The sequence below is a fragment of the Elaeis guineensis genome, chromosome 6 (genome assembly GCF_000442705.2).
Source record: "Elaeis guineensis isolate ETL-2024a chromosome 6, EG11, whole genome shotgun sequence".
Classification (NCBI taxonomy): Eukaryota; Viridiplantae; Streptophyta; class Magnoliopsida; order Arecales; family Arecaceae; genus Elaeis; species Elaeis guineensis.
The window spans coordinates 13,646,007-13,671,612 of NC_025998.2; the positions used below are offsets into that span (position 1 = coordinate 13,646,007).

Consider the following 25,606-nt stretch of genomic DNA (forward strand, 5'->3'; position numbering starts at 1 on the left):
AGTCCGGACGGGGTTTATCAGCAGTTGAAGTTGGCGACGAAGCCCGACTCCCGTAGGAGCCCGGGCGGAGCTTACCAGCGGTTGAAGTTGGCGACGAAGCCCGGCTCCCGTAGGAGTCCGGGCGGAGCTTACCAGCGGTTGAAGTTGGTGACGGAGCCCGGCTCCCGTAGGAGTCCGGGCGGAGTCCTCCTTGCGGTTGGAGTCGTGAACTGAGCCCGGCTCCCGTAGGAGTCCGGGCGGAGTCTTCCTTGCGGTTGGAGTCGTGGACGGAACCCGGCTCCCGTAGGAGTCCGGGCGGAGTCTTCCTGCAATTATAGTCAGGTGCGAAGTCCGGCTCCCGTAGGAGTCCGGACGGAGTTTATCAGCAGTTGAAGTTGGCGACGAAACCCGGCTCCCGTAGGAGTCCGGGCGGAGCTTACCAGCGGTTGAAGTTGGCGACGAAGCCTGGCTCCCGTAGAAATCCGGACGGAGCTTACCAGCGGTTGAAGTTGGTGACGGAGCCCGACTCCCGTAGGAGTCCGGGCGGAGTCCTCCTTGCGGTTGAAGTCGTGGGCAGAGCCCGGCTCTCGTAGGAGTCCGGGCGGAGTCCTCCTTGCGGTTGGAGTCGTGAACGGAGCCCGGCTCTCGTAGGAGTCCGGGCGGAGTCTTCCTTACGGTTGGAGTCGTGGACGGAGCCCGGCTCCCGTAGGAGTCCGGGCGGAGTCTTCCTTGCGGTTGGAGTCGTGGACGGAGCCTGCAAGGGTCAATCCCGCTGAGAACTTCGGCTGTGGGTATTTTATACCCAACAGATACCAATCGATAATTTAATTCAAATTTTGGCTGACTAAATAGGGTACGATTGACTAATAGTTCGACGTACAATCAATATCTTCGTATGATCTTTGGTTGAAGACTTTCTCGATATTTAACCGATTATTTCAACCTCAATAAAATAGAGACCGAACTACGATTATGCAATATGGATATTAATTGCCCATAATTATAGGTCATGGACGCGATAACTGCCCACTAATAATCTATTACTCAATCTTTACATCACTAACGATGGTTATCTAAATAACTTTCCATGTAAATGCAGCAATGCCCATATTCTCATATTCTAAGGGGTGGGGGTTATAAGATAACAACAACCTTATCCTATATAAAGAAGGTAAAAGGGAGATCTAGGTAAGATTTTCTGGCAATTCATTGCTCTCATGCTTTTAATTCTTTCAACTGTTCTTTTTCTTCGACAAAGGGTCCCTCATCAGATAATCTCCGATAAGAGAACTTCATTTCACAAGCTCTTTTTTCTCCAATATCCAAGTGCACTTCTTCGGTTCAAGGTCGACTGTATCACCCGAGCTTAGTGGCAATGCAACCCATAAAGGCTTTATCAATTATTCTTTGGATCTATTTAGTTGGAGTTGATATGGAAAAATAAATTTTTTATCAAATTATTATATTTGATGTTAAAAATTAAAAAAAATAGTAAAAGAATTGATGGTCCCATATTTATTTTTCAGAGAGAAAAGATAAAATAATATTATGGAAGATTGGTATTTGATAAATTTGTAAGTGATGGTAATCTATATTGATAAAAAATATCTTCAATAATAAAATATTGATAATAATAAAAATATCTAAAAAGATAAAGTTCAGAAAATAAAGTATATATATAATCATTAAATTTACTTTAATGTCTTCCCAAATTTATTTGATAAAAATTTTTCATAAATAAATTAAAATATAAATGATATTATGCAAAGTGCTATATGATTATAGGCATTATATAAAAACTAATAGAAGGTGATAATGCTATCATGGTATTAAAAAATTATTTTATATTAATGAGATATTTATAAATTTAATCACACTCCTATATAGAAATATGATAATTTTTTTCTAATATTATTTTTTGAAATAATTTTTTTATCAATCAAATATAATAAAAATTATTTTTTTATAATTATTTATAGATAAATAATTTTCATAAACTGTCAAATTATTTCATAATCTGTTATATCTCAATCAAACGAATGCTTAGCAAAATAAAAGACTTCACTAATTACATCGCTTCATGTTGCCGTTTCCTGGAAAACTGACAGATTTTTATACTATCGAACGTGAACGAATCTGTCTTTTTTATAATAAAGACCGTACCCGAGCGACTATTGTTCACGTGTAACAAATTCGGCCAATTACTTTACTTATTACCTTGAAGAAACTCAACAAATTAAAATATTGAATGCTAGCTGTTACACATTAACGCTCATCAACGGTTAAGAGGCACAATAGCAGCCGTCAAAAAGGCGACGGATCAAATTTAAATTCTAATTTTAAAAATAAAAAGCAAAGAAAAGGATCTTGGTCGGATGCACAGCTCTCCCCAGCCCGACTCGCGGACAATATTTCATCATATCCGGAGATGTCTCAATCAAGTTTTCCGGCCAACATGATACTACATGTACACCTGGCCTTCGAAACAGCAAAGCATGCTTGTCTCTTTTCGAACGTGACATGAGCTCATGAGCTGGCATGCGAATCTCTTGAGCGAGTTCCACGTGCCGTGTTAAGTAAGACATATTGCAAAGAGAAAAAATAATATTAAAAAAAAACGATGACGGTTTTTACGTTATCTTAAGAATTCAAAGAACCTCTTAATTTATAAATACGAACAGATCAGTTCATGGAACGTTCCATTTTAAATTAGCTCGTGGGCATTAACTAATCAAGAGAGGGCAACAAGATGGTTACCACTGCCGCAACCAATGCAATTACTTTCTCCATGTGGAAATCAAGCTGCAGAATGTTTTAGGGATCTTATCAAGTTTATTTAATATGGAAAGGATAGGAAAGAGTGGTAGCTAAATGGTGCCGCATCAAACACCCATCCGTGACTGGTTGGTGAAGCCTACAAATTCCACTTAGGTTCGTTTGATTGGGGTACATCATGTTACGCTTTTCAAAAAAAAAAAAAAAAAAAAAAAAGCATACTAAATTATGAGATAATTTAATGATTTTTATAAATTATTTATTTTATAAAAAATATTTAATTCATAATCAGAATTAAAATCGGAATGTATTGGAATAAAAATCGAAATGCCTATATCTTTCGAAATGTTTGGTTCGTGATTAGAATAGAAATTGGAATCAGAATCGAAATAAAGATTTGAATTCTAAAAAAAAATTTAGGATTGAATTTTATAGGGACTAGATTCACTCTTATTCTATTTTAAAATTAAAATTGGAATGAGGCTCTCTCCAACCAAACAGTTAAAATGATAATCATCAATTCTCATTTTCATTTTAAGTTCCAACTCCTAATCTAAAAGCCTTAAATTTTTACTATAGTCGGTGAAAAAGTTACTCTAGAAATAGTATCGAAAAAAAGATTATCATATTTAGTTAGAGATAATCTTATATGAAAATATTATCAAATTTTCAATAATATCTTTGAATATATATTTAAATAATAATATTTTTTTATAGTCCACCATTTTGATCCACTTATATAAATTGGCTATTTCGAACATTGAAATATATTTGTATTATAAATAAATTATACTATATTTTAGTATATAAAAAATAAATATATTAATTATTAGTAAATATTAGATTTATTCATAATCAATAAATGTTTGTTAATCATTTATTAATAATTAAAGTTTTAATCGATATATCAATATATCAAATATATTATTATCTATAAATTTTATTAATTAATATATTAATATATTTAGAAATATATTAATATATTAATATTAATTATATATAATTAATGTAATATTAGTATAATAGAAGTATGGGTATTTTTGTTAAGAAATGATATTTTCATGTTGCCTCCTTTTGATAATTCAGTGGGAAAATAGATACCATCTCTTGATGGTATTTATTTTAGCTTCTCTCTTAAAAAGAAAGACGTAAAATTTATTATTGATTTTATTATCTCTCTTATTTATTTTTGGTACCAAATATGATAATCAATATAGAATTTATTTTTTCATGCCAAATTATCTCCAACCAAATAGGTTCATACAATCCATCAAAATCTTTGGGCTCAATTCCTACTCAGCTCCACCTTAGTCATTATTTGATTTATTTATCTCATATTTTTATATTATATACCTACTATTGATAATCCAGTGGAAAAATAGATACCATCTCTTGATGATATTTACTTTACATTCTCTCTTAAAAAGAGAGATATAGAACTCATCATTTATTTTATCAATCTCTCATTTATTTTTGATGCCAAACATGATAATCAATATAGGATTTATTTTTTCATACCAAATAACCTCCAACCAAACAGGTTCATAGAATCCATCAAAATCTTTGGACTCAACCCCTAATCACTCTGCGTTAGTCATTATTTGATTTACTTATCTCATATTTTCATATTAGCTTCTCTTGATAATCCAATGAAAAATTAGGTACCATCTCTTGATGATATTTATTTTAACTTCTCTCTTAAAAAGAAAGACATAAAACTTATCATTTATTTTATCATCTCTCTTATAGAATTTATTTTTTTATGCCAAATTACTTTCAACCAAATATGTTCATGCAATGCATCAAATCTTTGGGCTCAACTCCTACTCAGCTCTATCTTAGTCATTATTTGATTTATTTATCTCATGTTTTATATTACCTCCTCCTAATAATCCAACGTAAAAATAGATACCATCTCTTGATGATATGTGCTTTAATTTCTCTCTTAAAAAGAAAGAAATAAAATTCATTATTTATTTTATCACCGCACTCATTTACTTTTGATATCAAATATGATAATTAATATAAAATTTATTTTTTTATATCAAATTATTTTCAACCAAATAGATTCACGCAATCCATCAAAATCTCTAGGCTCAACTCCTGCTCATAAATCACAATGCAGCAAATCTTGTTAGGAGACCAGACAAAGAAGGACACCAGAATCCGGCTGGCGAGTCCCCAATCGGAGCAGCTTTCGTGTATCCACGCCTACCGGTCAGCACTTTCCCACGTCCTTCTACCTGGGCTTCTACCGGTCCAGGCAATAATTTCTGATATCTCGGGCCCCGACACTGCCAGCACACGAGGTCTTCTGATGCCACGTGTCACGTGACATGTTGCTAGCATGATTGGGCCGCGTAGTATTAAAAAGACCGGGGCCATCCATGTACTCCACGCATCTCCCCCGCGGGCCCCACCCAGCTCCGTTACTTTCTTTCCTCCGGGTCTCCTCATCCCTCGTCTTGGTCACCACCTCTCGCCTCCTCGCGATCGAATCGAGGGCGAAGGGCGAAAGCGAGAACAAGAGAGAGAGAAGGAAAAAAGTGGCCAGGAGGGGGAGAAGAAGAGAGCGATAAGGAGGAGGCGGAGGAGAGGAGGGAGAGAGATAGCATGAGTTTTAGAGGGGAAGAGAGCGGTGGGGAGGAGGGGAGGGGGGACCTCAAGAAGCCCTTCCTCCACACGGGTAGCTGGTACCGGATGGGGATGGGATCGAGGCAGTCGAGCTTGATGGATAAGCTCGGCTCCTCGGCCTCGGTCATCCGCGATTCCTCCGTCTCCGTCGTGCTTTGTACCCTCATCGTCGCCCTCGGGCCCATCCAGTTCGGCTTCACCGGGGGATACTCCTCCCCTACCCAGGACGACATCATCAACGACCTGAGCCTTTCCCTCTCCGAGGTCAGCCTACCAACCCTTCCTTTCCTTTCTTCCTTCTACTCTGGATCGAGGTTTTTTACAGGATTTGATTGGTTTTGGGTTGTGCTAGTTTTCGATCTTTGGGTCGCTTTCGAACGTGGGCGCCATGGTGGGAGCAATAGCCAGCGGACAGATTGCGGAGTATATTGGGCGGAAGGGGGTTAGAAAGCTTTGATCTTTTTGTTTTTGACCTTCTTTCTGGACATTTAAAACCTCATCTTTTGGTTCCTACGGGATTAAAGTTTTTGATCTTTTCTTCTTTACACCCTTTCGGGACCATCAAAATCTAATTTTTTCGGCGCTCACTGAATAATGGTGGTTTTTTTTTTTTGCAGTCCTTGATGATTGCTTCTATTCCTAATATCATTGGCTGGCTCGCCATATCCTTTGCCAAAGTGGGTGATTGATTTTGTTCATCGCTTTTCTATTTTACCCCTAATTCATAATATTAATGGGCTGTTCTGAGAATGGATGTATTTGCCTCTTGTCCATGCAGGATTCATCATTTTTGTACATGGGTCGTTTGCTAGAAGGATTCGGAGTTGGCGTGATATCCTATACGGTCTGTTACAATTCTTCAACCTAAAATTTATTGAACTTATTAAATATACATGTCAATTGGTTCACTTGATCTATGCTCTGATATATGCTTTCAGGTGCCTGTATATATAGCAGAGATAGCTCCTCAGAATATGAGAGGTGGTCTTGGCTCTGTGAATCAGGTTAGTTTTTGCTTTGCAAATTTCCTGTTCTTTTGATATGGTTGTCCTTAGATATTGATATTTTGTGGTAAAAGTTAGATTTGCATCATCTTGATGATTTCCACCTTGTTTGCAGCTCTCTGTAACAATTGGTATTTTGTTTGCTTATCTGTTGGGTATGTTTGTTCAGTGGAGGTTGCTTGCAGTGATAGGTAATGTCTCGCTGTTCGTGTGCCTTGTATCTTTTCTTCTTTTCATAGAGAATTCATCAGAAACAAAAGTTATAATTCAATCATGCACAGTTGCCTTTGTTATTGTGGTGCCCTTGAAACAGTGTTCTCATGTGGATGTCTGTGTTGTCTTAGATGAATGAAAATCAATTTGCAATTTGATTCATATTTTTCTCTAAGAATCATGTATGATCACCAAACCTACCAATTAATTGATTTTTGACCTCATCATGACTTGCAGGAATTTTACCATGCACAATCCTGATACCTGGTCTGTTCTTTATCCCAGAATCTCCAAGGTGGCTGGTAAGATTCATGAGGTAATTGCCAACTCAACAAAAATGAAAGCTTCTTTATATAACTAATCTTCCTAAATCCAGGCAAAAATGGGCATGACGGAAGATTTCGAAGCTTCCCTTCAAGTATTGAGGGGATTTGATACTGACATTACTGTAGAAGTGAATGAAATCAAGGTATTGCTTTGAGCTCCATCCATCCAGTAACCACCACAATTACTTATTCATTCATTGGAGCTTCTCTCCAAGGTGGTGTGTACATATGAATCAAGTGAAAAGCTATGAGCATTCAGTCCAGGTATAGGTTGGCTTCTAGAATATTAAAATTCAACTTACTTTGTGCAGAGATCAGTAGCATCAGCCAACAGAAGGACTACGATCCGGTTTTCAGATCTTAAACAAAGAAGATATAAACTTCCTCTCTTGGTCATTTTGCATGCTTTCACTTCTGGTTTAATTCATTTTTCTTTTAGTAGCAACACTTTTTTCCAATGAGGAATTCTTACATCTTGTAATTCTGCAGATAGGAATTGGTCTACTTGTATTACAGCAGCTAAGTGGAATCAATGGCATCTTATTTTATGCTGGCAGTATTTTTAAAGCTGCTGGTATGTCCAAAACATTTAAATTTTTGACATGCCTTAAAAATTTGACATGACTTCATACCTTACATCATGGAATACTGTTCACTCAAATTTATAAGTCTTCTGGAAGCATGGAGCTATTGCAACAAGGCTCATCATAATTCAGTTTTGTCTTCTACTTGGACTGACTCATGGATTTGAAGTTCTAAATGGAATCACCATTATTTTTTTTTTCTTTTTTGTCAAAGACTCTTTTTATTCTTTAGCCTCTTTCAGATCAATGAGATCGTAGCATTAAATTGCATCGCTAATCAGCCTGAGGAACAGGATCAAACCAGAAAGCATTATGCAAGAAAACATGGTTATATTTCTTATGAACTTTGAAAACATACCCATGATAATCTCTCCTTTTAAACTCTAAATACCATCTCCAAACTTCTCTAGTTGGAGTTAGACTCCTTAAGTTTTCTCCTCAATAGAGAAAGAACATAACATTGGTTGAAAATAAGAAACCTATCATGAAGTGTTTGGTGATCAACCATCCTATGTGGTGCTCTCATGGGCTACTTTTGTTGTAGGAAAATGCTAAAAAGCATGTCTTTTCTAGACCTGCACTCCTATTTACCTTTCTTTTCTATTAAGAGAAGGCTCTCGTAGGATATTTTCCCCAATGAATTGGTTGTATTACTTAATCTCTAGATTATTTGAATCAAAGGTCTACACCAAGGTTTGTCGTACCATACCGAGCCAGATGGTATAGGACATACCGTACCTTACTGATTTGGTATAGGTATGCAGTATGAGGGTGTACTGATATTCAGTACATTGAACCTATCTTATGCCAACATTTTAACAGGTTGGCACCAGCATAGGGCCCAATATTGAGACAGCAAACCTTGGTCCACACCACTTAAATTTGGTACCAACATGACATTCTACAGTCTGATAACTAGTTTTCTGATTTCATCCTTGCATCAAAATGATCACAAGTACTGTGCTGAACAAAAATCTCCGAGGCCCTTTACACCAAAAGTTAAAGCATACCTTTCAATTTCTTCATTCTATCCTGTCAACTTGAAATTCTTGCATTTATCCTTAGATCTTCAAGGGGATTTAATTCTGATGGAGGGGCTTGATTGTGTGAAGAGAATTGCCTTCTTGTGACCAAGGGAAAATCAACTTGCTTTGATAACTATTTTATCCATTTGGTCTCTTCTTGTGACCATAAATTTCTTCTAAGCAAGCTGGTTGATGTCGAAGTTCCTATCCCCTTAGCCCTCTCCTAGAAAACAAACAGGAGAGTCACCTCCAAGGAATTGTTACAGCACTTTTGGTGGTACTTAACTGCCATGTAGGTTTCCTTAGAAAAGGACAAAGAAACGTAGATGGATTCAGTACTCAGGTCCTTTTTACCTGAAAAACTATTTCCTTAAACTCTTCAAGTTCGCTTTTCAATTATCAAGTGCCCTTTCCAACTTCTCACACTCCAAAAAATTATTGATCAGTCCTCTTACCTTCTCTTTGGGGGAAAAAAAATCTTGCATTGTGTCCATCATCTCATTGCAACCTAGTTTTCCCATGTATCCAATAAACACCATATGGAGAATAAGCAGCATATCATTATTAACACGTAACTATTTCTTGAATTTGCCTATTTGAAATCTTATAACTATGCTCTTATGGAAACATCTCTTAGAGCCAAGGTTTGTCTAAGAGGATATGAGTTGCAGTAGCTGGAAAGAGTGACCAAACTTGTCCACTTGATATTTCCATAACATGACTTAGTAGACATCTTGTTCCAACTTCAAACCATGTTTTCGTCATTGTGCCCTAAACAAGTTGATTAGTTGGGTTTGATTGTCTTGGTCTATCATATTTGGTGCACACTGCCATGTTTTGTTCTGATGAATAAAATCATGGTTTCCAATAGTTGATACAAAAAACTATCATATTTCCACTATCGATGACTGAATCAGTATGTTTCCTGTGACTTATTGCTTTTGCAAAAGTTTGCTTTCTTCTAAACTTCTTTCTGTGCATGCTGCCATGTTTTGATCCGATGAATAAAATCGTGGTCTCAAGAGCTCTTGAAACAGGATGGTGTGACCGGTATTGTATTGTTCCAGTGCAAAATCGGCACCGGTATGAGTGCCAAGACACTGAAATAGCTGTACTGGTGTGCACCGGTTGTACCAGTCCCTACCCTGCTTACCAGCAATATTATATAGGCTGTACTGTTTAACACCAATGCTTTTTCAATTTTTTGAAATATGTTAGTTTTGGTTTATACCATTGGTACTGGTACTGTACTGTTCTAATGAAAAAGGGTACAGGATTTGATATTGGTATTTAAAATGCTGAAAAGAATGCTTGAACAGTTGTATCACTCAAATTGATATGTTTTAGGCCTTGCTCTATTTCATCAAGTGCTGGGCAACTAACTTTTGACCTTGCAATTTGAAAATATGACTAGTGCAAACCCGATAGCCTGCCAAATAGCTTAAGTTTTGCCCAGATCCCAACCAATTGCTAGTAATTCTAAATATTTGATTTGTAGGACAACTATTTGATGGGTCATCCTTCCATTTGAATTTTCTTTTTTCAAGAAAGGAGGGGTGACAACCCCCGGGGTGACAACCCCATCAAATAATGCTGACAGGCAGAAATTGAACCTAGGTCTCTTGTATCGACACCAAGAGCTTTCACCAACCCAGCCAGTTGGCACCCTCTACTTCTCACTTCCTCTTTTTTCTTTGATAAGGCGGGTTAATCATACAAGTCTAGTAAGGATATAGCCACAAAAATCAGGAAACAACATATCACGAAAAGATACAGGGCACTGTGGGTGTTAGTCCACAAAACCTCACCAGAGTGCTCAGCAATAAAAGAAGCAACTTTGATCCACTGCACTGTTCGCCTCCTTAAAAACATGCCAGATGTCCAGGAAAGAACATCCTCTCAACGCTTCCAAGCATTGTGCAGCAGCAGGTGGATCTGGGCTGTCCCTGCCTCACTTCCTTTTTCAGTTGCAACTTTAAACCTCCTTTCAACTCTCTGCTGTACAGTACATGTCATTAGCCATTCGTGATGTTTGGCTGAGTATAGGCTTGTAATGTCATTTGATTAGTGCTAGCATGTCTTTGAAGCTCATCTTTCTTATATAGTGCTACTTGCTATATTTTCTCTGTGGTCCTGAGACTATTTCCTGATAATCGTAATTTGTGTAAAAGCAACTCTTTCGTATGGTCAAATTGCTTCTAAGATCAAATTTGCAAATATTTTTCATAATTATTAGACACTTGTATAGACAAACACATATATAAATGAGCCACTCAATTTTTATCTAAATCCCAGACAAACCAAAATAAATTTTGCCAAAGCAAGCCATTATGGACTCAAGACAAGTAACTGCTGAAGTGTGCAATTTGGGTTTGCTTGGTCAATGTAATGCAAACTTGTATGGATGCGCCTGACAACTGTCCTGAGCTCCCTTTTCTTGTGGTCCACCTCTGAGCTCCATTTTGACTCTCATATGCAACTCAGATGACATGTGTTCCATTTCTGTCTCATGCAATAACAAAAAAAAGGCCATTGGTTGTTATGTTCTATTCTGTAGCAGATTACTTAACCCGCAAGTCTGATAACTGGCCTTGTGTCATCACTGGGTACTTATTCACAGCTGCTACTCAATGGAACAAGTGCACTAAACAAGAATGCAGAATGTTCTGTAAGCTAGATGACTAGAGCTGCAGTAGGGCATGGGCATCAGTTATAACTATTCATTGTTCAAAACATTAATTTGTTTGCTATAAATTTGCCTTTGTAGATAATATGCTTCTATTCCTTCATATTTGGTCGTGTTATAATAGAACTGTAAAGCCAAAGCTTGAATTTTGAATCAGCCCTGACGACATTTCCTAACTTGAATCTTGACATACGTATTTTGATGGTTTGTACTTATACTTTTTATTATGTGGAGATGTGGGCTTTTTGTTACTCACCTTGCATGAGTTTATTATGCTCCTGCATATATGGAATTTTTTGTCCCTTCAGCACAAATAGGAAAAAAATATTGTGCCTTATCCGTTATTGAAAGATATAATAAGTTCTCAAGTTTCCAATCTTTCATTCTGTCTTGAACAGGGCTCACAGATAGTAACTTAGCAACATGTGGTCTTGGGGCTATTCAGGTAACAATCATGTTTTCTTGGTTCAGAAACATAACATATAGTTCATGATGTTGTCAAAAAAATATAATTTATGATTTTGTTTAGTGCATGTATATTTGATTTATTATTTAGCACTTACTAGTGCTGAATGATGTTCAGGTTGTCGCCACTGGAGTTACCACTTGGTTGCTTGATAAAGCTGGGCGACGTCTTTTACTTATAGTGAGTTTATGCAACAATCCTTTTCTTCTTCATGCAGGTTGATTACTCTAACAATTTATGAAAAATTGTTTTCCTGGGTGCAGATTTCCACAGCCGGAATGACAATCAGTCTTATCATTGTTTCTGTCGCATTTTATCTGAAGGTAAGCAGGGTAGTGTGCTGTTTTGCAGATTATATGCGCATTCATTTCTGCTGTATATATGTTGTGTAAATTTATTGGCTAATACTGGTCATCATCTATTTTTTAGGTCATAAATATACTTTATAACCACATATTAGGTCCTTTTTTAAAAACAAATATGGAATTCTGTTCTCATGTTTTCTATGTTCTATTTAAAGCAGGGTGCTATTTCTGAAGATTCTGATTTTTATTTTACGTTGAGTGTGCTTTCATTGGTTGGACTTGTGGTATGCTTTTATATATCAATCTGCTTCCATAATCTCTACAAGTAATGTTCTCTTTGGTCATTTAAGCCATTTATGTTCCTTCAGGCTTATGTCATTTCTTTCTCTCTTGGATTGGGAGCCATTCCATGGATCATAATGTCTGAGGTATGTAAACTCATCCTTCTTGGTAGTCTATCATGCGAAATTAAAGTTAACTATGAATCATTTGATCTATCTCATAAATTATCATCTATTTATAAAATAATAACCCAAACAGAATCATGATAATGATACCCTTTCCTATTTTTGTTTTTAACTTCTAGAAACAAGGAATGCATTGTAGCTTTCCATCCATTTGTCCTCCAAACGTGATGCCATTTAATTGTTAAGAACATAATTCACCTGCACAAAGTCCAAGTGTGATAATTTACCCTCGCAATTTGATCATTTTACGGCTTATTGCTTTTGTACCAATAGGGGATGAGCACGTGTCAGCATTTTGGAACTCGAGTAGTGAACACTTAACCGTCGTCAGAGTTGCATAGGCAAGGCCTACCTAGGGCTTTGCTAGGCTATGCAACTTGTCAAATATTTAGGTGTCTGGTCAGTTAAGCGCCCACCAAAAGCTGTGTGATTTTCTTAAATTCATTAGTTGTTATACAGTATTAAACAATTTCTCATATTATAAGATATATAACTTAATTATTCAATGGTTTAAATCTCATAGGATGGGGGCGTCTCGATTTCTCCATGAAATTGAGCACCCATTGTCCCACCCCATTCCTTTGACCGTCCAGTTGAGCATTGTAGAGATACCTTCCATCACTCTCCACTTCTTTCCTTTATTTCTATCTATCTTTATTTGTTACTTTTTCTTCTTTCTTTCCTTTCTTCCTTCTTTTCTTCCTTTCTTTTTCTTCTTCCTTCGTACCTTTTCTTCCTTTTGTCTTCTTTCCCGCCTACTACTTTCTTCCTTCTTTTCTTTCCTTTTCTTCTTAGTCCTTCCTTTTTTTCTTTTCTTTTTCTTCTTCTTTCCTTCCTTCCTTTCTTTTCTTCCCCCTTTTCTTTCTTCTTTCTTCTTTCTTCTTCTTCCCTATATGGATGGTTTCAGAGTCCCACCCCAGTTCTAGTTTTCTTGTTTTCTTACAAGAACATGATGGCCCCTCCCATTGGGATTAAAAACTATGAACATATCACCAAATCAATTAGATCGGAATTAACTCATATATGCTTATTTTATGCTCACCTATGTTTAATTAAATTTTAAGTTTAAACTATCATTTGTTGAATTGTCAGGACCCTAGCAAGGATGCTTATTGTCCTGTATATGAGTGAAAAAAGAAACTATTTGTCCTGTGATTTTCTAATGTGTTTTCTATACCCTCTTCTTTTTGCCCTCTTTCTACTCACCTTGGTATGATTCATTCCTCTTATGTCTCATGTACATCTCTTATTTATTACTTTTGTTTCTATTCTTTTTGAGTTTCTTCTTTCGTTGCTCTTTTCCCCCTTGGTTTAACTTTTCGCGCATCTCCCCCTTGGTTTAATGTTTTCTTGTTTTTCATTTGTTTTCTATTTCTTTACTTTATAGTTCTCTTCCCTTTCGGTTTTCTTCATTTTCTTTTGAAACTCTGGTCAAACCTGTTCATATCAAGGATTCAGGTCCCAACGAGACATCCCGTAGGACATCGGGATGGGGTACCATCTCATGGTTGGGACAGGACCGTCGTTCCATGAGATTTAAAACTTCGGTTCATATAATTCCTTATTTTTCATGCACCGTCATGAACTTTCCTTCCAGTTTGACACCAAGCAATTGCTTGAACTGCCTATGCAGCTAAAGTCCCAACGAACTTTGCACCCCCTTGTTCATCTTGAAAATTGAATATAATTTCCAAGCTAGGAAACTATGATATCTTGTAAATAATGAGATGAGGAAGATATTGTTAATAACCTATTATCAAGGTATGATAAAAATGATGCCATTGCTAATGAGCTTCACCACTTCGCTTATGTAAAAATCCTCTAGCACAGTCCTGAATAATATTTTGTTGCAAAGTTTGAAGATGGAAAATGCATTGATGCAATGACCGGCTGATTTGGAGCAAATGCAAACAATATTGTGCTCAAGATGGAACATATTACATAGAATGAGTATCGGGTAACTGGTTGACGATAACGAATATGAGAAATCAATTCTTTTTTATCTGTGGGAGTGTCAACTTGTTACACCAATTATTGAATCATTTAGAAAAGTTTTCTTCTTTCTTTTTTAAAGTGACAGGTTGATGAGTGGGTTAATGATATTGTGCTTCTGTATACTGATTATAGCATGGTTTTTTTAAAGTTAATAGTCGGTTATATGTTGTTTAATTTCTGTTATTTGTCAGAATGACTGTGGGTCACTTTCATGATTGTTCCTTTGTTTGTTAGGATTATTGTTTAGAGATTCTATATAGCAATTGGCTGGATTCAGGAGTCTTAAGATCGCTATGATTGAGTTATACAGTGATTAGTGTCTTTTCATGCAAGACTTTAGGGAGCTTTGATTTTTGTTATTTCTTTTTCTTTCGATTCTTATCTGAATCATCATGAGTTGCCACTTGTCTCCTTAGAAGGTTTTTCTTTCTTCGTTGTGTAAAGTCTTGCTTCCCTAGGAGAATGGTGTTCTTTAATTAGTATTTTGTATTATGAAGCTGCAAGAAATCAATCATGTGCTTAGGCCATCAGGTCTCTTGTAATTTGCACTTGAATTCAATATTTGTTTTGAGTGCTTCTGTCACCATCTTCCATGGCGATTAACTTATTTAATATAAAATGCATAATCTTTTTGTAAATGGTGATAAATTTCGTCTAATTACACTTTTATTTATATTTTTGATTTCTGATCTTTTTCTCCTGTTTTAATTGTAGCTAAGGTATTACATACTGATAGGATCCTAGGGCATCCCATATCTCCAAATGTTGGGACTGGACGAGTCAGGAAATGGACCAGGATGGGACAGGACATCCACTGCCCAACTGTCTGTACACAGGATGTCCCATTTCATAGAAACAATGGGACGGCCTGTATTTAAAAGAGAACCTGTGTAATACCTACATGGCTACACCTATCTATGAAAAAAGAGAACCTGCTTATCCACTTTTTGGTTCATTCTGTACCAAAGCTCAGACCTGTGCTGGAATTTAAGCTAACTTCAATTTTATTTCTTCCTGTATAAACCTCATTGAAACCTAATCCACCATGCTTCCATACTCTTTGACCACAAACTAGGTTTTGATATAGAATTGTTACTTCGAGTGTCGTAGTTCGATCTAGATTTAATCTTAGTGTGGTTTAAATTTCTATAGTCAAGTGGTTCACCTTTACTTGCCCTACCACTCTATGAAACTCTCGGACTTTCATTCCTACTCAAATATAGTGCCAATTTGTTATCAAGATTGCTCAATTTTCTGTCATCAGGCAAAGTGCATGGTCTTACCTTCTCCTGTTAGTACTGTCCTTGAAGCTAGCACAATAACTTTTGCAGCTAGGGTTTTGATGCCTCTTTTATGTCCGAAGATGACCTTGTAAGGCAGAAAACAGAAGAGGCTAACTATATGTTATGAAGCCAAGAAGTGTTCGGTTACCTGTTTCTATTACTCATTCATAACTTAAACAAATGTAATGCTATATAATTGCAAAGAAAAAATTTTCTAGTGTGGCCTAGTTATGAAGCAATAAACTGGCTACTGCTTAGTCTGACAATTTTGTTAGCTGGACTATCTGACATATGACACCGTAAAACTTAAAAATTAAACTATTTAGAAAAATAGAAAGGGAGAAGTGTAAAGTAAAAGTTCTATAAAGTTTTCAGTAAAAAAATGAAAGTGAATGTTGTATAAGCAGACGATCTTATATTTGAACTTGTTTTATACTATTTGGACTACTTTTGCTAGCTACTCATGAAAAAACCATAAAAATCTTTTTCCAGAACTATCTGGGTCCCAAGTGACAGACCAGCATACCCTAGTCTTAGAATGTTGCCGAAAAAATTGTCAAATGACAAAGTTATATGTTGTAAATTGGCTTGCCATTGTAAATTTTATTGAAACTGCAAATTTTATTTTAGATGCTCGTCGCTTACTATTTTGTCATTGCAGATACTTCCCGTTAACATCAAGGGCCTTGCTGGTAGTGTTGCGACACTTGCCAACTGGTTGACATCATGGGCAATTACAATGACTGCTAATTTGCTTTTAAGTTGGAGCAGTGGAGGTTGGTCTCTGTGTGTGTGTGTGTGTGTGAATGTGTGTGTTTGAGCATGTATCCGCTGTGTTCATAGCAATCTAATAAGTTCTAATTCATCTTCACCAGGGACCTTTACCATCTATGCGGTCGTTTGTGCCTTCACTGTACTTTTTGTGATCCTATGGGTACCTGAGACCAAGGGAAGAAGCCTTGAGGAAATTCAATGGTCTTTCAGATGAATTCTGTGGATGCCAACATACCACCATTCGATTGCGTGATATCTTGAGATGAATCCAGGTCATGCTCATCTCTGGGGGCAGAGATCGGTATGCACAGGTATCATTTTCAAGCTCCATCATGACTGTTGAGCCCGATGGCAGGGCCAAGTTTGCTTTCCAATTCACATGTCATAGACCTTGTCATTTTATGTAAAAAGCTTCCGGAATTGGTTTTAGAGTGAACTTTGCTTGCAGTGGAATTTCCGAAAACATTGACATTAAAATTTCTTCATATTTTATTCAATTTCCATATGATGAGACATAAAATGTAATGCGAGGTCACAATCTTGAAATGGAATATGAAATATATGAATTTGGTCACTCTTGGTTGCCTTTGTCATGGACTTGGGCAAGGAATTGCTTGAGGCAGCGGTTATAAACACGAGGCCTTTCCAGGTGAACAAGGTGGCCAGCCTTCTTTATGCCTTGCAGCGTGGCCTTCTCCCCCAGTTGCCTGCATCAAAAGAAAAGAGTTTTGTCTATATGAAGTGCGGTAAAGAGGATGCAACTTGAGAATGAAGGCCATCCAAATTGTGGCTGCAAATTTGTTTGAAAGGAATGAACGGTTAAATAATTCAAAGAGGGAACATAAAAGAAAGCTTTTGGTAAACTTTTATCACTTGTCGGGTTGGTTGGATTGCTTTTATTTTTTATTTTTATTTTCAAAAAAAATCTGAAAAAAAGATGATGCAGGATAAGATGTATGAATTTTTTTTAAAAAAAAATATTTGGGGTGGGGTTGGGGTATGATTTTTTGGCTGAATGTACAATATCTACGGTGAAACAGCAAAATCTTTGAGGCTAATTTGGTTCGCATGAAGAATATTTTTTAGAAAGTTATTTTGAAAGAAGTTACTTCTTGGAATATGATGTCGGAATATAGTTTTAATATATTTTTTTGATCATAAAAAATATTATTATCGAATGATTTATATTTGTTGAGCATCTATTTTTTGAAAAAATATATAAAATACTATCATACTTTAAATACATATAAGACTATCTTATTACTTCCATCTCTATATAAAAACTAATATAATCTTTATATTAATATAAATATAATATCAATATAAAAATTATATTAATATTAATAAAATATTACATTAGTATAAGTATTAAAAAAAAAAATGATCAATAAATTATGAAATTTTTTTAAAAAAAAAATATTTGGGGTTGGGGTATATTTTTGGCTGAAATGTACAATATCTACGGTGAAACAGTAAAATCTTTGAGGACTAATTTGGTTCGCATGAAGAATATTTTTAGAAAGTTATTTTGAAAGAAGTTACTTCTGGAATATGATGTCAGGAATATAGTTTTAATATATTTTTTTGATCATAAAAAATATTATTATCGAATGATTTATATTTGTTGAGCATCTATTTTTTGAAAAAATATATAAAATACTATCATACTTTAATACATATAAGACTATCTTATTACTTCCATCTCTATATAAAAACTAATATAATCTTTATATTAATATAAATATAATATCAATATAAAAATTATATTAATATTAATAAAAATATTACATTAGTATAAGTATTAAAATAATATTAATATATTATAATATTATAATATTTATATGAATATTATATTATATTAATATAAATATTAGTTTAGTACTAATAAATATTATTAGTATTTATAAGGACAACATTAGAAGGGTATTTTCAAAAAGAAAAAAGGACAACCAATTTCTATCTCATGAAAGTTTTAAAATTCATCTTTTCCATGGGTTTATACTTTCTATTGAGGATCGTTTGTTCACGAGAAGTGAAGGGGGGAAGAGGTAATTTTTGAAAATGGAAGAGAGCTTCTTATTTGTTGAGTTTTAAGAGAAGAGAGAATGAAAAAAAAAATTATTTCATAAGAAGTGGAAATCTATAGAGGAGGTAGATTTTTTGACACTTCCCATGGGATGGAAAGTGGTAGTGCCTTTTTTTGTCCAAAATATCTTTTAAAATCCATGACTAAGATTTTATAAAAAATCATGGATGGTTAGGATAAAATACTGAATAATAAAATATAATATTATATTAATATTATGATATTTATTATATTTTAATATTTATATCAATATAATATTTTTATTAATATTAATATGATATTTATATTAATATATTAATATTAAATTTATGTTAATATAATATTATATATATATTATATTTATTAAAATATTAATAAATTTATTATATTAAAATATTAATATTGTATTAACATAATATAATATATATTAATATTATATTAATATAATAAATTATTATGATCTAATGTTATATTATAATATGTTAATATTATTTTTATATTAATATAAATATACTAATATTTTATATAAAGTTTAGGAGCAAAATGTATAATCTTATATTTATTAAGCAAATAATGAGTATTCTACATAGTATTTTCAGAAAAAGATGCTTAACCAAACACAAGTACTCTTCAATAATCATTTTTTATGCCAATCAAATATATCAGTAATTTTTCTAGGAAGAAAAGTTCTTCCCATAAATCAAACGAGTCCTAAATATGAGAAGTGCCTTTCCATGGAACGTGGAAAGTGACTTTCTATAATTTTTTTTTTATTTTTTTTCTCTTTTTAAAACTCCAACCAAATAAAGGATTCTCTTTTACTTTTTAAGAATTATCACTTCCTCCCTCCATTTCCCACAAACCAAACAAGTTCTAAAGTATTTTATAATAGAGATTTATTTCTTCAAAAAACAAGGGTGAAAATAAAAGCAAGGAGTAGTAGTTGTATGCAAAATGCTATTTTTGACAATAACATCCATATGGTATTTTACTAGTACACAGAGACAAAAACAAATATAACAAGGATGTTAGACTGGTCTCAATTAAGGGGTTACTTTTCATGCAACTTAATATAGTGGCTTAGAAATTGTTATTATGTTATTATTTTTGACATATACATCTAAGAATATTTAAAGTATTATCTATTACCTCATTAATGGGTAATCTTTTTGTTAATACATCTATAAGGAGGAATATTAATTCTATAGCAAAATGTTATGTATATGCATTTACTCATGGTTGCTATTTGGAAGATTTTGGATATCTGCTTGAAAAATTAGAAGCATGAAAGTATAAGAATGAAGTGAATAAGTTGAAAGGCACTTTTTTTGGTAAATAAAGTTGAAAGGCATTTAAAAAGTAAAAGCTGACTAGTGTTTATTCATCATAGCAAAAACATCGACATCATTGTATATTCATTGGAATTATATCTAAAATTCAGATTTAAATTAGAAAAATAGTTCGTGCACCTTCCTAATATAAAAGGAAAGAGAAAATTACTTTTCATCCTTTTAAGTTTGAGTGATTCTGGCATTCACCCTCTTATTTTTAAAAATTTTCAAAATGATCCTTCTAGTTTTGAAATCATTCTAAAATCATCTTCGACTTATCAACCAATGCCATTAATTTATCGTTTCAAATGACTAAAACACCATTGTCCTCACTAGATATTTTTGAATATCTTTTGTATTTTTGCCAATTTCGATCTCCTCAATCCTCCTTTTTCTGGAGATTCTTCATCAATTATTTTTGATTCTAAGGTGACTGACCTCCTCACTTGAAGAGAAAGAATTAGAGAGAGAGAGAGAGGAGAAAAAAGAAGAGGAACAAGAGAAAAGAGAGAGACAAGAGAAAAAAAATGGCAGTAGGAAAGCGTTTTAATAAAAAAGAATAAACAGATTATGAGACCACTCCAAAAGCAATATAAAACTGATTGATATATTAACTAAAAAAAATCTCCAAAGTATACAAATAACTATAGCATATGGAAGCAGAGCAAGAGATCCTCCCAAAACCACTACCAAATGCATCACAATGGACATAAAATTCCAACATCAAGATCAAAAATTTTCAATTCGGAGCAAACAGAGGGTAACTAGTAACCAGCAGAATTCTCCGATTCTCCTCTTGAAATAGGGGTGCAATTGGATTATGTCGAGTTGAATAGCTAGAGTATCAAGCTCATTTTGATTTAAGATATTTGAACTTGAAACTTCATTCGAGATCAATTAAACTTTAATATTCAAGCTTGAATTTGACGATCAATAAAAAGCAATATCTGTCAACTCGACTCGAATATTAATCGAATCATAATTGAGCTCAAATTTGGATCTTAGTCATAATTAAAAAATATAATAAAAATTAAAATAGATCATACTAAAAAAATAATAAATATTATAATTTAAATATTAAATTAAAAATATATAAAATTATTATATTTAAATATCAAATTAATAATATATATTATAGATAGGATATAATATGATTAAGAACATGTACACTTGATTATATTCATTAGTCTTCAAGTCCAGTATTTTACTGTTAGAATTCGACTCGAAAATATATTTGAGCTACACAAGCTCAATACAAATCCGGTATAATCAAATTAAATCAAACCGAATCTAGATTCAAAAGGGGCCCGAGCAACACGCAAGCTGCTCGGCACATTTGCGCCCTTACCCCCTCCCAGGGAGAGCACTTTTCATCCAGAACGAGGGGGACACCACAGAAGCAGTCGTTCCCTCGTGCCGCTAGCCCTGATCGTTTTACATCACAGTGGAGCGGGGTGAAACCGGGACGGGGGTTGCGCTCCCTCCATGATATCTTCCAAACGGGTTAAAAATGGGGTGTGTCATCTCAACTATGGTATATCCTTCCGTTGGTGCCTGGGTACGGGATTTCTATTCCCAAATAACTAATTTTGTTTGAACTCAAAAATACCCCTAAACTCTTGTCATTTGAGTAAGATAACATATTTAATAATAGCCGAACTATATATTATTATATCATATTTGTTGCCATTGAAAATTGATCCAATCAGAATGTCGAACAGATTGATCAGGGTTTCAATTGATGGCTAAGTAGATCGAAGAGGGCGACTAGAGATCACAATGTACTTCTACGAATGAGGTGCGTTGGTGTTATGCTTGGGTAGCGATGGCTCCAATATTGACTTCTCCTAAGACGATTCTGGAAAAAGGAGACTATGCTCGGATCTTTATGCTAAGGTCAGATTTTATCTAAAACAAAAACGTAGATGTCTTCTTACAAAGAGTGTCCAATGAAAAATTCTCTAATGTTAAGTCAATCAAATTTTTAATAAAAAAAGAGATATTATGAGAGTGACAGAGTGATGCTCGTACTTGAGAGCATGTATCTACAAGGTCCTTCCAAAGTGGTTCATTTTTGCGACGGTCAACATCCATCACCGAGAAATTCGAACGTGTGGGCCGGCAATTTATGCATGGTAGCCAATCGCACATCCGGAGGTCTCGCATGGGCATTGCGTCCATGCATCACATTCTAGTATTCTACGCATCTTGTCTTTGCGATTATAAAAATAACTCACGATCGTGGTTGACGTGCCAACTGGGCGGGAGGGAATTTGAATTCCCAATGTGCTTTCGGGTCAACCATGTGGTGGAATTTTATTGGTTAGTCGTAGGCTTCATAGCGAACTTTGATTGGTCGATATGCTATCTCGGCTGTAGTTATTCTGAGCGAAATCACTTGCCTCCCTACGTTTTGAGGCTGAGATAATTTGTTAGCTTGGCAAAGGAATTAGACTCGTTGGTAAAAATGACCAACCGAGATGAGCTATGAAGCCGAGCACCACAACTACCACACCTCATCTTTGGAGGCACATTTCGATCTTCGGGTGACCCCTTCGATCTATGCAATTGTCAGTCCAAGCCTTCTAGTAGATAAGCCTGCTCGGCATCTTGACCGGACTGATTCCCAACAGTAAGAATATTATTATATTATAAGAATATCATACATTATCTTAATATATTACAATAATATAACAATTTTAGTTAATAATATATTAATTTATTATTATAATTGTATTTATACTATATATATTATAAAATTCTATCTTGTTATATTTTATATATCATCAATGCATTAATCTAATATATCTAATATCATTATTTATTGTCAAATGGTTCACGTGCAAAGAAAATTATAAGAATAATTTTTTTATTTCACTAAAATATCATTTTCTTTTCTTAGTTTTGGTAACACCCAAACAGAACAATGTCAGCTCAACTAATTATTATAGGATATAACACCTTTTAGCCAAATAAAATTTCTACTTATCCTGCTTTACTATGATCTCGCTGTATCATTTTTTTTTTAATTGAGAGAGTATTGTGTCAGTATCTAATGCATGCTAACCCAAAAATTCCCATTTCCTTTGCAAACTAAGCCTTAAGTCTGACACGGTGGACAGAAGAAATACGGACGCGAGAAAGAATAGAAATGGAAAGATAATGGTTGCCGGGACGGTGATGGATAGCACTTACTTCTTCATATCCTCTGCAAGCTTCATATTTAGTATCCGGTCGTTCTCTCCCCACAGTAAAAGCACCATCTGCAGTCCAAAATAGGTTGTGAGTCGTAGAGGATTTGTTGCCTACATCTAATATTTATGGTGATCGATTTTATTTTTTTAAATTTTTTTTAAAATCTATCAAAAGCTGCTATGTGTCCAAATTATAGAAATTTTTTATAACTTGAATCGTAGAAGTTTTGTTGCCTCGTTTTCGTATATGCCTTTCAGCATCATACAGTCCACATAATATATGAATGAATAACGTGGGCGGCATTATTATTTCTACGGTGTTCCAAAGCATTCAGTGGTAATGGCTATCAAGTACTTGTAGTTTGGACAATCTTTTAATCACATCTAATTTTTGTAAAAATAGCAATTTGGAGCCGGGCCGATATGTTTACTCTGGACAACTAGGCATCTTATCCAACATGAAACTAGTCGGCAATGTCTCTGCTTTGGCATTTTTGTCCTCCATGTCAAGCCAATTTAAATCGGATTTTAATGGTGCTAAAATTTAATGGAATTTTGGCCCCGTTTTTTCCCTCAAAAAATCAAATGGACAGTCTACAGGTTCTTATTTTATTTGCAACAACTTGCATATATAACTGACATTTGGTTTCTTTATTTGATTTGCATTTTATGATTTGGTGTCGAGCAGTTATTACTTTACTTCTTATACATAACCAGTCTTGTTCCCAGACTTGTTATTTACACAGATGAGGTATTAATAATAAAATGATCATATAAAATTCCAGAGATCTCAATTTCTTGAGACCTGAAAAATGATAGGCATCATATGTTCAGCGTATATCAATAGCTCGAGTCACTTAAAATATAACAACGGACATAGCCTTACAAATTTCTTTTGGAATGAGCTTTTTTTTTTTTTTTTTTCCTCTTTTTTTGAGAAAAGAAAAGTATTATTCTTGTAACTATAGCATCCTGAGAAAACATGGCAGGGTCACTATGGCCACCTCAATCTTCATGTGGCCAAGATGGCTAGTGTGACATATTTCCATTAATTGGTTGATCTACTCGGTAACCTCAATGTACCATTTCATGAAGGTCTAAAGGATGAGTTAATTATTTAGCTGTAACTTGTTTCTAACCTACTTTTAAGCCGGAGCAAAGAATAGTCCAAAGCTGAGTCTCTCGCAGTATAAAGATTAAAGATAGACGTACCTAGGCTTGCATGCTAGAGAAGTGGCATTCATGTAACCGAAAAGACTCATGCCACTGAATATAATAAACCAGGACCAAGACGTCTAATCTAAAAAATTAGATACGCCCATAATTGCCCATACCTGAGGTAAGATTGGGACCTTGGCACCTTCCTTGCTGATCACCAACCCCTCCAGCAATTCTTTCTTCTCCTTCCTATTGTCGAACATCACCTGCCCACCACCAAAACCACTCCTTTAACTCAACCACGACTCCAAGCCCCCTCCCCTTCTCCATGTAGTTACCATCATCGCAAGTCATGACAACAACCAAATTGAACCAATTAACGTGACAACCGAGACATACCTTAAGGCAGTCCTTGTAGAGTCTGTCCGGGAACCACAGCTTCTTGTAGGTGCCCACCGAGAAGAGGGCCTTGAGGCCCTCCAGAGTCTCCGGGAGGAGCAACTCCGCCCAGGATGAGAAGCCGAGCCGGTCGAGTGCCTCCCTGCTGATCGCGTCGGTCAAGGCGACGACCGAGCCCGACACGACGAGCGCATCCAGTAGCTCGGGCCGCGCCTCGGCCATCTTGAACGCCACCATTCCTCCATAGCTGAAACCAACGGCGGTGAACCTTCCCACCCCAAGCCGGCCCAGCCCTGTGATGATACACCGAGCCTGGAACCCCGGGGAGCGGTCGGCCGACGCTGTCACCGACCCTCCGAAGAAGAGCAGGTCCGGCACGTAGACTGCATACCGACTGGTCAGCGATCCCACCTGCAACAGCCATGTTGCGATCCCCTCTGCCGCGAAGCCGTGCACCAGCACTACCGCCGGCTTCTCCTTCTCGCCCTTCTTCTTCGTGTCGTCATCTACTTCTTTATTACTAGAATTCTTCTTCTTCTTCTCATGCTTTGCTTTTGGTACCCAGAAGCTCATGACTGTCCCAGGCTCGATCTCGACGGTCTGATGTCGCAGGCCGGCCGTCTTCGCAAGAAAGTGGAAGAGATGCTTCTGTGCTTCGACCCAGTTCACCATCTTTAATTTGTTTCTCTCTTTTTCCCGTGTTTCTTTCCCGAAGGCTATAGTTGAGAGCTTAGTCTGTTTATATAACACTCGGTGTGGCCTTGGATCAATTAATTTTTCTGCCAACCGAAATCAACGTCGGCAACGAATAACTGGTGGAGCTTTGCGTGGGTGGAGACGCGGGGCGGTGAATTCGTTCGCTTGGTGTGGCCGAGGTTTGGGTACGTTTCACCTTTCTTGAGTGCCATCGGTTGTCAAGAAGTGACGCTCGGTACAAATCCGT

At 35.7% G+C, this 25,606-nt stretch overlaps 2 protein-coding genes across 2 annotated transcripts; one reads left to right on the forward strand and one right to left on the reverse strand.

Moving 5' to 3' along the window:
* Window positions 1-5,173: 5,173 nt before the first annotated feature.
* LOC105047169 (sugar transporter ERD6-like 6) lies at window positions 5,174-17,090 on the forward strand. Its single transcript, XM_010925976.4, has 17 exons — window positions 5,174-5,652; window positions 5,741-5,830; window positions 6,006-6,065; window positions 6,167-6,232; window positions 6,327-6,392; window positions 6,508-6,583; window positions 6,843-6,907; window positions 6,982-7,074; window positions 7,243-7,323; window positions 7,421-7,505; window positions 11,625-11,671; window positions 11,810-11,872; window positions 11,956-12,015; window positions 12,216-12,281; window positions 12,366-12,425; window positions 16,404-16,518; window positions 16,618-17,090. The coding sequence occupies exons 1-17, from the start codon at window positions 5,368-5,370 to the stop codon at window positions 16,728-16,730; spliced, it is 1,491 nt and encodes a 496-aa protein (XP_010924278.1). The 5' UTR covers window positions 5,174-5,367; the 3' UTR covers window positions 16,731-17,090.
* LOC105047170 (uncharacterized) lies at window positions 17,066-25,397 on the reverse strand. Its single transcript, XM_010925982.3, has 4 exons — window positions 24,664-25,397; window positions 24,441-24,530; window positions 23,108-23,175; window positions 17,066-17,223 (listed from the first exon to the last, which is right to left on the reverse strand). Exons 1-4 carry the CDS (start codon window positions 25,333-25,335, stop codon window positions 17,088-17,090), a joined length of 966 nt encoding a protein of 321 aa, XP_010924284.1. The 5' UTR covers window positions 25,336-25,397; the 3' UTR covers window positions 17,066-17,087.
* Window positions 25,398-25,606: the final 209 nt, after the last annotated feature.